Source organism: Zootoca vivipara, chromosome 12, assembly GCF_965207765.1.
Source record: "Zootoca vivipara chromosome 12, rZooViv2.hap1.1, whole genome shotgun sequence".
Taxonomy (NCBI): domain Eukaryota; kingdom Metazoa; phylum Chordata; class Lepidosauria; order Squamata; family Lacertidae; genus Zootoca; species Zootoca vivipara.
The window spans coordinates 13,923,603-13,935,698 of NC_142595.1; the positions used below are offsets into that span (position 1 = coordinate 13,923,603).

A 12,096-nucleotide genomic window follows, 5' to 3' on the forward strand; every position below is an offset into this window, starting at 1 on the left:
AGCAGGCATCCCCAAACTTCGGCCCTCCAGATGTTTTGGACTACAATTCCCATCTTCCCCGACCCCTGGTCCTGTTAGCTAGGGATCATGGGAGTTGTAGGCCAAAACATCAGGAGGGCCACAGTTTGGGGATGCCTGGTTTAGAGCAAAGCTTCAACATTTTTAGCCCTTTGTGTGTGCTAGGTCCCAGTCTCAATATTTTGTCTTTCTGTGGCTGTTGGGGAAGCTCATAGGCAACAGAGTGCAGCCACTTTTCTCACTATTAAAGGTTAATACAAGCTGCACTACAAGCATACATAGGCTGTATGGAAATGTTCGGTGAAGAGCCGTTTCAAAATACTTGGAAATAAATGTAAATAAACACAAACTATGGCTGGGTGGTTGTTGCCTTCATATCCATCCTCCTTCAAAGTTTCCGTAGGTCTCTGGTGGGCTCCTATTAGAAATGGAAGTCTAGGCCATTTATTACTATTTTTGTTGTTTAGTCGTGTCCGTCTCTTCGTGACCCCATGGACCAGAGCATGCCAGGCACTCCTGTCTTCCACTGCCTCCCACAGTTTTATTACTATTACTAATAACAAAAAACAAAATTTAATAATACGTAATAATAATAATAATAATAATAATAATAATAATAATAATAATTGCATTTGTTGGTTGGAGTTTACCAAAAGGTCTCAAAGCTACTTAGCAAGATAAAATGCAACAGTTGGAAAGTTAAAAGCAGGAAACTTTAAACTATGTATAATGCTAAATGTCTAAAATGTCTATCTGGTGATACAATAACAATGACTTCCTCTTATGAATTTTTTCCCCCTTCTCTCTCCTCGTGCTCTTTTGAAATGTGCAGGGTCGTAAGCTCTTGATCATTGGGACCACCAGTCGCAAGGATGTCCTGCAGGAGATGGAGATGCTGGATGCTTTCAGCACAACTATCCATGTTCCCAATATTGCCACAGGAGACCATCTCATGGAAGCCCTTGAGGTCAGGAGGCCCTTGGGAATGGCTGGGGAAGGGAGTTGAGAGAGGAGCTCAATTTCTTTGGGGCTGTAGGAATGGGAAGACCTGGGCGAGTTGAGTCCCTGGCTACTGCCTGCAGTAGGCCCAAAAGCCTGTTGTGGAGTTGTGGCATGAACATTTCATCCTGGAATGGAGAAGGGAAGAGGGGGCAATTGGCAATCCATTAATCTCCCATCATGGTCTGGTTGAGTAAACCATCTCCTGAACCATTGCCAGATGTTTTCAGGGCATTTACTTGGTCAGATTTGTTAATGCCCAATCTCCCAGCCCCGGGACTTTCACTTCTGTTTCTTCCTTCGTGATCTACCATTGTGCATGAGTCTCGAGCCCGTCTCCACCCCAAAAGGTCCAAGCCGGTTTTGCAAAATATTGGAGAACTGTGCTATATAACGCCATGGCTCTGGAACCTGGGGGGGGGGGTGCAGGGAAGGAATCGATAAATCAACTACTTGTAAAGGAATGCCAGTCTCTGAGCTATATGAATATAAGGAGATGTGAAAGACAAGCTTAGGTTTATATAACCTGAAATGAAACTGTTAAGAACAGAACAATGAGTACTAGGACTGTGACTTTAAATCAATTAATTGATAGCAGACTAAAAAGTGTCCTTAACTAGTAAACCAGCATTCAAATGTATGTGACCTTTAAATACAAGTAGTTACAAAAACTGTGGGTGACACACTCAAACTTATAAGAAGCATGTCTCTTATATAGCAAACAGAGCCCTTGTCCTTTACAGTTTACTTCCAAGTTCTGGGTCCTAGCTGCGGAATCTGGAATCATTTGCTATTTCGTTTTGTTTTTAGAAAAAAGCAACCCTCCTCCTCAAAAACCCACCCCTGTTCATTTTGCAGGATTATGCGGAGCCCCTCCAGATAGTCTTCTAAGGACTACATACCACGATGGGCACTCTGCAGTAATAAATATGTTCTATTTAATGGGAGCACCTAGGGAGGGAGTATGGAAACTTCCCCCCCCCCCAAAGGTCACCCGCTGAATCTGTGGAGAGAAAAATTGTGGGGAGCAGAGGCACAGCTCCTGTACTCGTAGCTGTGGGGGTGGCTAGTGGCCCCGATTCTCCTGCAACACACAGTCCCGTCCCCCCGAATTTGCTTTGCTGTGCTCTGTTCCTGGGAGCTGCTTTGGTCTGTGAGGAAGTTGTAAATATTAAGAGGCAAGCTGGTTAACCTTTGGCATGTGGATTGCACAGAAGAAGCTTCTGCTTTAGGAGCAGGAGAGGAGCTTCCTTGTGGCCTCTTCTGTTCCCACCTGATGCTGTACTGGACCAATTTCCCTGTCCTTATGGCCTGTGTGATCCGATACCTGTGCGCTTGATCAGTAGGCAGATCCTTTACGAAATTGGCACTCAGTGAAGTAAGAGGCTCTGCAATGGAGAGTTTGGTGCATGGAGGATCAATTTCAAGTTCTGTAGCAGTGTGTAGCACCTTGCCAATGTTACCTGTCTTACTTGCTTGGGCTTACTGAGCGCTGGGCTTTCCTTAACGCAGCCGGCTTCCCTCTTCTGTCCCCTCGCAGCTCCTGGGCAGCTTTAAAGACAAGGAACGTGCCACCATTGCCCAGAACGTCAAAGGGAGGAAAGTCTGGATTGGCATCAAGAAGCTTCTGATGTTGATTGAGATGTCAATGCAGGTAAGGTGCCTTGCCCTCTGGTCAAGCCAGAGTCTGGACCTGGATGAGCTATGGGGGTAATAAGACACCCACTTGGTTTTTGCCTTTCTCAACTCCCAAGGGCTCAAAGCTCTTGACAACCTAAACACCCGCACATTAAAATGTCAGTAATGATTAAGCTATTAAAAAAAAGCATCATGTACTGCTTGCTAGCTACCATTTAACAGTTTAAAAACTACAGACCCTGTCCAAGAACTTGTCATCTAGTTTGTGCATATTTTTCTTCGCTGCAAATTAGATGGGCAAATTGACCACGGAGGACAGGCCGGATTTTCCACTCCCTGGTGTTTTTTTCCGTAGCGTCGGAAAAGGAAGATTTCCTTAGTGGGTTTTTAGCTCTCTTGTCGTAGCATTTCAAAAGCAGCTGGAGCCACAGCTAGACGACTGCTTTGCAAAATAATAACTTGCGTGAAAAGGCCGATATCCAAATTAATGCACCCTGTCGGCGCAAGGATTGGTGTTTGCACAGTGGGACTCTCCCCTGCCCCCCCCCGCTTCAAATCTTCTCTGGAAGGTGGGGGGAACCCCTAGAGAAGATTTACAGGGGCAAGCAAAACTCCTTGCGCCGATGGACCAAGTTACTTAGCACTACTTTGGATAAAACACAACTTGTTTTCCCTCCCTGTCACTAGATATATATGTAAGATGGGGAACCTGTGACTCTCCAAATGTTGCTGGATTTCAACTCCCATCAGCCCCAGCTGATGTAACCAGTGTTCTTGGGTGGTGGGAATCGCATTCCAGCAACATCTGTAGGGCTGCGGGTTCCCCATCTCTGATAAATATCAGCAGAGGATAGGTATACCGATGGCTACTTTAACAACAGCTGGATGGAATTGTTCATATATAGAAGCAGTGTGCTTCTGGATGTTGCAGGCAAACAGGGAAAGGCTATGCACCATCGCCAAATTCATGCAAAGCATCTAGTTAGCCACTGTTGGAGTTCAGAATACTGAACTTTGGCCTGGCCTAGCAAGCAGTTCTTACTTGGGGTGTGGGGTTCAGTGATAAAGCTTGTGCTTTTGCATACGTTCAATTTCATTTCACTTTTAATTTGTGTGCTGCCTTTCGATATTACAAGGTGCTTTGCAAGCTGAAGAAACAGCTTAAATAGGCAGCAAAGGTCACACACACCTAATGACGATCTGATCCAATACGAAAAAGTCATCATTTCAGGTTCACATATTGGCTTCGCCGGCTAAGGGATCTCTGGCAGCAGGGAAAGATCTCTACTTGCAGATCTGCAGCTCGCCGGAGCCAACAGACCTGGGCGTGATGGACCAGTAGCTTCCTATGTCTATATTTTCGCCGTCTACAGCACCATCCCCAGTCTGAGTCTTTTGCAGACTCCCGGGAGTTGTGCTTCCTTGCACCTTCCTGGGACAGGCTTCCAGGCGCAAGCCAAGAGGCAAGCAGTTCGGCAATGTGTTAAGCCCGCCCCCCGCCCCTTCCCTCCCGTGTGACTCGTTCTCTGCGGTTCTGTTGAAACTTGCACAGGGCTGGGGATCTGCTCCGACTGGATGTCACCCGAGGGTACAGAGTCATTTATCTAGATTACTTCCCCCCCCCTCTCTCTTCCCCTTGACTCTTTAATTCCATACCCACAGGCAAAAAGTCAGTAAGTTATTGCTCACACCTATTAAAGTGTATGTAATGGGCAGAGATCTGCAAGGTTACGGCCAATTTCACCCTTTTCGGGGTGCTTTTTAGAGTTCGATTAGAATTGTGGACGTGCATCCCAAAAAATATTTCTCTTTTGGCAGCGGGGCGGTGGGCGGCAGGGTTTGCAGTTTAAAACCTTGCGTTTCCAAGACACAATGCTTCAGAGGTGGGACAGTGGTATTATGAGAGAAGAAGGGATCTGAATGAAGGCAAGAGCCGGAGTCAAATTGTATCGCACGTTCCTTGCAACTGCGATTTCCTAGTGGTGGAGGTGTTTGTTCCTGGAAGGCAGGTGGCCTTTCACTTTCCCTGCTTCTCCTAGAATATGTTCAGAAGCCTGAGTGTGCCGCTTCCAAAACTGGACTTGAAACAAGACCAAATTAAGTTGGCACCCCTGCGGTTGGGATATTTTTGAGGGGCTTTAGGGGGCAGGGAAAGAAGCATGCTTTTTTTTCCTGCACTGACCAGAAGGAGGAAAGTTGATTGATTATATTTGGCGCCACAGCTGGTGGTGCAGGAGCCAAAATAACTCACCTAGTAGGTGATATCAATGGTCCGTCCAATTTGCCATTGTTTCTTCTGCCCCTGCCCAGCCAGACGGCCCAGGAAACTTCATAAACTGAGCCTGACGGCGGCAACATTGTCCTATTTCGGGGTATTCCCCACCAGTGAAGAGTGAGTTCATCTCCCAAAAAGAGTGACTGCTTTGGGGTGTTTAGCAGCTTCTCTCCCACCTCATCCTCCTTGGCCACAGACTTTGGGTTGGTATTCTCAGAAGCGAGAGTAGCAAAATCCTTAAACTCAAATCGCAGGATCCGAAGGGCTCCCAAGGACTGGAACAATCTGTTTTTGAAAGCTCCCCAACTTCAAAAACATGTTGCCTTAAAGGGCTGGTGGTAATGGGGGTGAGCACTGCAATTTTTTAAAAATGGGAGCCCCAAGTCCTCTCGGGCAAGTGGAACTGGTTTTGTGGCTCTTTGCATGCCGGCCATAATATCTTCTACAATTCGGTTTATCAGAAAAAGCCAGTGACTACTATCCTGCCTGCTCACCATCATCCTTACGTTGCTTGCTTGCATTAAAATGTAGCTTCTAAATAATCACACAGTCAGTCTTGAATTTCATATATGGGACAGAAGTTTAGACCCCAAATTTATAGAACTATAAGTATTGGAATTTAATGTGAACACTTTTTGATTTTTTTTTTAAGATCACCTACAGATGTTAGATTCCTTATACATTTTTCCAAAGTGAAAAATTTCAAAACTTTTTAAATAGGCTGTTGCAAGAACCTCTTGGATTAGTTTGAGGGTGTTAATGGGGGGGTGGGTGACCCCTCATGCTAAGTTTCCCTCCTCCTCACGGGTGCAAAAATCCAGTCGCTTACTGGCACCTAAAAAAAATGGGTCTGATCAACTGGGTTTCCGAAGGAGACTGCAGCCCTTTGAAATGTTGACGTGTTAAAGGCTCATTCAAAAACGTTCAGCGTTATTTGTAAGGGGATGCTTGCTTTCCACTGACAAAAACCCAGGTTTAGTAGGGATTCCCTGCAGACTCCATATTTTAGGGGAAATTGAAAAATCTCACCTCACGCCTTTCCTTTCTCTGTCTTCCAAGGTTTTGCCATGCGTTGCCTCCACACTTCTCAGGCCTTTCAGCAACTCGGGGTGCTAAATTGTGCCCTGTGCAAATTTCCAGGCTTGTGCAAAGAACCGCAGAATACAAACTGGAGTTTAAAGAGAGGCAGTGCGGTGTAACGGTTATAGTATTCAGCTAGAACCAGGGTAAAGTAAAATGTAAAGGATCCCTGCGATGGGGTGAGCTCCCGTTGCTCTGTCCCAGCTCCTGCCAACCTAGCAGTTCGAAAGCACGCCAGTGCAAGTAGATAAATAGGGGGCGGGAAGATAAATGGCGTTTCCGTGCGCTCTGGTTTCCATCACGGTGTCCCGTTGCGCCAGAAGCGGTTTAGTCCTGCTGGCCACATGACCTGGAAAGCTATCTGTGGACAAACGCTGGCTCCCTCAGCCTGAAAGCGAGATGAGTGCCGCAACCCCATAGTCGCCTTTGACTGGACTTAACTGTCCAGGGGTCCTTTACCTTTACCTTTTTTTTTACATGGCTTTCCCCAAAGAAAGTTTGTTCAGGGTGGTGGGAACGAGAGCTTTGCGAGGTCGGCACCCTTAAAAAAATGCAATGATGTTGCGACAACTTAAGCGCAGGGTCCCTTCATAATAGTCACAGCCATGCCCTGCTCGCAGCCACACACTGTTCGAAGATTACACAACCCTCTATACCAAGAACCGGGGAGTCCCAAGTTCAATGGACCACTCAGCTATGAATGCCTTTGGGTTGAATCATTGCCTCCCAATCTTACCTACCTCACAGGGCTGTTGTGAGGATGAAATAAGTGTGTGTGTGTGTGCGCGCGCGCAACCATAGACTTGAGCTCATTGAAGAAGGAAGTTATAAGCCTAAGAATAAATAATAAGACAGTTTTGAGTTGGTTTAGCCCTGACTGCTCTCACCTGCTCCTTGTCCCTTCAACAAGGTGAGCTTGCTGCGGTTCACTGGTTGATTTTGTCTCTCTCTTTGTCTCTTCCCTTTGAACTTGCGAAGATGGATCCCGAGTACCGTGTGCGAAAATTCCTGGCACTTCTAAGAGAAGAAGGAGCGTAAGTGACAGTAAGAGCATCTGACATGGGTGTGTCCGCTTATTCTTGCCTGATCTGCGTGCATGCTTAATAACTCGCCATGTGTCATTGGCCCAGACCAGAATTTTATCAAGAGTTCTTTTTGTAAACCTTGGTTTTACAAAAAGGAAAAAAAAAAGGTTCATCTTCGTCCTTGGTGGCTGTTTAAATTACTCCATTCCTGCATCAGCCTTTGTCTTCTTATTTCAACATTTTGCTTATTCACCACCGACATGAGTGTGTGTGAAAATGTGTTACATTCATATATATATATATATATATGGTCTGTAAAAAGGGAGGGAGTTTTGTGGCTCAAGCTTACATAGGAACCTTATTATTATTATTATTATTATTATTATTATTATTATTATTATTATTATTAAAATGTGTATACTGCCCTATACCCGCAGGCCTCAGGGTGGTCACAACATAAAATCACAGTATTAAAAACAAACAATACATAATAAAAAACAAAAACAAGAATAACTCAGTAATTCCCCTCCTCTCCAACACATTTTAAAAGGGCATTGGATGTCAATCAGCCCAAGGCCCGGTTGAAGAGGAACGTTTTCGCCTGGCACCTGAAGGTGTATATTGAAAGCGCCCGGCAAACCTGCCTGGGGAGAGCATGCCACAAACGGGGAGCCACTGCATAGAAGGCCCCGTTCTCATGTTGCCACCCTCCAGGCTTCTCGAGGAGGAGGCACACGAAGGAGGGCCTCAGAAGATGATCTCAGGGTCCGGGTAGGTTCATATGGAGAGAGGCAGTCATTGAGGTATTGCAGTCCTGAGCCGCTTAAGGCTTTGTAGGTCAAAACCAGCACCTTGAATTGGGCCCGGAAGCTGATAGCCAGTGCCGTGTCATTTATCCTTTCTGTATAGCCATACTTTCTGACCCCCACAAAGCCCCTTGTTTTCATACGTTTTTGGGCTTGGCTTTGACATCACTGTGAGGGAAAGCACTCTGAACATGAGCGTCTAAGAGCAGCTGATGCCCTGCCTTATAACCGAACCCCTGGCCACTAATCTGGGTCACCAGCAAGCTGAAACTCAAGATTAAATGCCGCGAGCTGAGCAGCGTGTTACAAAACAAAACAGAACACAGCACCGTTCCTCTTGCTCTGCTCTGTTTCAGATTGCACTTGTGGCGGGGATGGTTGGTGTTCAGACCCCCTGCATGTAGAAAAGCAGCACACCAAGGAGGAAGCAAAACTAGACCCCTTCCTCCGTCACATGGAGGGAGGATCTGACGGAGGGGAATTTACAATCATGCTTGTTCCCTCCCTATGAAGACGTGCACACCCAGATGGCGGTAGCAGGTGGATATTTTTGAATGCGTTGGGCTCTGGGGCCATTTCTGTTCCGGTTGTCCCCACGCACGTCTAGTCGCAGGGCACGGCCCGCCTCTGGGCCGGAGAGTCTGTAGATTTAGCTCTTCCACAGCGGAAGCGGTGATGCCTGGAAGAGCTCCTATAAGGGGCCAGGAGAGGGAGGAGTTTCCATGGACCCCTGGTTTAGATTCAGACCCGATTCTGTACCTCTCCAGGGTGAGATTCTGCTAAAGGCAGCATATGCTTGGGGGCTGTGCTGTTTCCCCTCAGCCTGCTCCAGTGCAGAGTGAGAGCCCGTTGACCCTCTTTCTTTTTGCAGCTTGGAGGATTAATCCCTGATGCCCGGCCATCTTTGTGACTCCGCATGCGCTTCCCATCTCTGGATGCCCAGCCGTGTGTGCCACTCACCATCCCTCCCCCAAGATATGCCCGCCCCTTTGTGGAACCGGTTGCCCTCTTTTTCTTTGCAGTAGCCCGCTGGACTAAGAGTGAAGCCCGGAGCCTTGGGCAGAAGCTGGGGGCTGGGGAAGAAGCCAAGGAAGAGCCCAGCCCCCCACCAGAACCACCTCCTCCTCCTCCTCTTCCGTGTGGTGTGTCTGGACAAGAGCCTAACATTCGGCCTCCTTCAGAGACTCCCCTCATCCCTCCTCTTTGCATGTCGGATGCAGCCGAACACTCCACCCTTTGTTATCTATTGTCCTCAATATTCCTGGTGTCTCGTGGCAAATCAAAACTCTCTATCTAGAGTAACTGCTTTCGTATTATGCTACCTGCTCACTTGGTTTTGGCGCACAGGGGGAGGAAAATAAACGTACCCCATGAAGACCTGTCCGTGTTAATGCACAAGCGGGCAGTAGCCCCTAAGGCCCCAAACACGGGGAAGTCCTCCTCATTCCAGACCCGTGTATGGTCCTTCTTAAAGCAAGCGGTTTGGTCCTTGTGGGCCGATACCGCGCTGTGGAGCTTCAGGCTCATCCCAGGGCAAAACAGTGAATGAAGTAGTCATCACAAGACCAGGGTCCAGAGAGTTTTCTTCTTGGATTTTAGGAAAGAGGGACAATGGTGGTGGCTGCACCCTTCAGAGGCTCGACAACATTGGCAGTGGCTGTGGCTAGCTAATTCCCACTGGCCATTGCCCACTGGGCGTGGCAGAACCCAGCCGGACTTTGGTGCACTAAGGCACTGGGGTAGACAGCACAGGGCTACCCTGATGCTGTTGGACTTCAGCTTCCATCATCCCCGACCATTGACCATGCTGGCTGGGGCTGATGGGAGTTGTAGTCCCCCCGCATGGGCTATCCCTTCACTAATGGTTTCCTATAAAACAGGCAGCGTGGTCCCACCCATAGATGCAGACAGCTTAGTATTCCTGCAAAAGTTTGAAAACAGCCTGCAGCTTTCTGTTGCAGTGCCCTTCCTCGCTGGAGTCTGGCCCCTTGTGATGTCCCGCAGATCTGTTGCAGGAGGATCTGTGTGCAGTTTCCCCCATGTACGGTTACATGAGCTCATAGCGATCTTCCCAGGTGGCTGTCAGAGACCTTGGTCTCTGCTGTCGGCTTCTTGCTTTTCAGAGTAGTGGCATCACGAAGGCGGGAAGCTGTTACGCTTCTTCCAGAGAGGCTTCCTTTGCTGTGCACCTGCAATAGTGAACCAATAGTCCCATTTGCTCTTGGGAAACCACCAAGCATCTGGCCCCGAGCAGTGTCACGCTTGTTTACATTAGAGCCGGAGGAGCTGTTCCACCTATCTCCACCGCTCAGCTGCATTTTATTGCAGAACTTGCCACCTGGATCCTGCCCGTCCCATCGAGAAGTTTCCCCGTCGTATCGGCAGCAATTGCCCAGCCGGTTTGGGAGTCAGGAAACTACACGAGAGGGGTGCACATGCACATAGTGTTGAGTTCCGCGAAGCCCATAGGGACAGGAGGGTAAGGAACTAATTCCGGAGGTTCCCCTTCCTCTGAATTGGCTCTTAACACTCCTCCGTAGAAATACAGGTGGTTTAATGTCCCTGAATAATCTTCCTCCACCTTATCCACAACACAAGTGAGTGGCTGGACCGATCTGCCGTCTTGCTGAACCCCCCCCCCCCCCATATATCATTGGCGGGGTCCTTATTCCCCACCTCTCCCAAGTTGCTACAATCAGGCAGATGAAAACAACACTTGACTCCCTTTCGCCCTGTGCAGCAAAAGGAAAACAGTTGTGTTAGAAGTTGCTGCAGTGTACTTGAATCACAATGGATGCATTTATTATAACGTGGGTTAGCAGCTTTATCCCCTTTTTTAGTTCCTTCTCTCCCCCCCCCCCCCCGGTTATTAGTGTTGAGGATTATGTGAATCCCTGGTGGAGCTGTAATATCCCCTCTTCAGCTGTGCGATTGCTCTGTTTCCAGCTGCACCTTTGCCTCCACCCCCCCACCCCCCCGGCCCAAATCTCAAGAACCTTCTCCTTTCTCCACCTTCTTTCATCTTCCAGTGAAAGGGAAACACACATGTTGTATTTAACGTAACGTCTTGGAACCAAATGATGTAAAACATTTTTATTGTGGGTTTTTCTTTTTTTGTCCAAAGCTATATTCGGAGAGAGAGAAAAATACAAATATATATGTATATATTGATTGATTGTATGTTTAAAACGCAGGTGAACTGATGCAATAAAAAGGCACAGATACTCAGGTGTTCGGGTGGTTTGTGAACGGCGTGGCAGATGAGCGAGTCGTTCGGCTCTCCTTGGAATGTCTGCGCAATCAAAGATGCTGCAGTGCCACAGAAAGGTTTTTGAACTAGCTTGTGGCAATGTGAAGCTTTAAAGGCCAGAGCTTCGTTCAGCAGATATGTGGCTTGAGAGTGTCCCTATTTTCATCGGAGAAAAGTTGGGAGGGTATGAGAAGCGTACGTGTACAGTCGCACCTTGGAAGTTGAACGGAATCCGTTCCGGAAGTCCATTCGACTTCGTTCAAAAACCTGCAGCCAATCGGAAGCCGCAATGGGCGTTTGGCTTCCAAAAATCGTTCGGAAACTGGAACACTCACTTCCGGGTTTCAATCGTTTGGGAGCCGATTTGTTTGGGAACCAAGGCGTTCGAGATCCAAAGTACGACTGTATATGGAAGAAGTGCTTGGAGGGTATGTTCTCAAGGTTGGGTACCATTGATGCCAGAGATGCAGAGAATCCTGGTCAGTCAACCAGATGAGCATAAGGCCAGGATTACAGGATTTATACAAGGCCTGACTATACACAGGCCTTATACTGCTTGCTCCAGTTCCCTTCCATAGCTGAAGAGGGTTCTGCCACCTGAGCATATTACCCAGTACCAGGAAGTTTTAGGTTAGGACTCAGAGATTCCCATTTCAAACTCACAAGTCCCAGATTGCTTTCCCATCCCCCTCGCCTTAATGAAAAATCAAATCCACTTCTGCCCCCACTCCTGCTCTCGTTCCCATTAATAATTCTCTCTTTAAAATATTTCAGAATCAGTGCTCCATGCCTTTAGAAGTCGAGATAAAAAGAATGAGGAGCTAATAACCCACGAATTGTAAAAGTCATCGAGTGCAAATTGCCTCCTCCGTTGTGCCTCATGGGTTCTGACAGTAGCTTTCTCGTGTCTCTTTTCCCGTATGGAACGAGTAATAACATTTTTTAAAAATTTCGATTAACCCTAGGCAGCCAATTCCCTCCTTTCCCCAACACTTTTCGACACAC

At 47.5% G+C, this 12,096-nt stretch overlaps 1 protein-coding gene across 7 annotated transcripts in view; it reads left to right on the top strand.

Moving 5' to 3' along the window:
- NSF (N-ethylmaleimide sensitive factor, vesicle fusing ATPase) overlaps positions 1-11,065 on the top strand; it is a 102,953-nt gene extending 91,888 nt beyond the window's left edge. The window contains exons 18-22 of one of the 7 annotated variants that reach the window (XR_009558435.2): positions 851-985; positions 2,558-2,671; positions 6,989-7,044; positions 7,586-7,806; positions 8,713-11,065. Coding sequence is in view for 6 of the 7 variants with exons in the window: in XM_060281085.2 (XP_060137068.1) it covers positions 851-985; positions 2,558-2,671; positions 6,989-7,044; positions 8,864-8,879 (321 nt within the window). In the remaining variant the exon portion in view is untranslated. Of the gene's footprint in view, positions 1-850; positions 986-2,557; positions 2,672-6,988; positions 7,074-7,585; positions 7,807-8,712 lie in introns of all 7 variants that reach the window. The other 6 variants (XM_060281087.2, XM_060281088.2, XM_088654993.1 and 3 more) reach the window with 6 other exon arrangements.
- Positions 11,066-12,096: the final 1,031 nt, after the last annotated feature.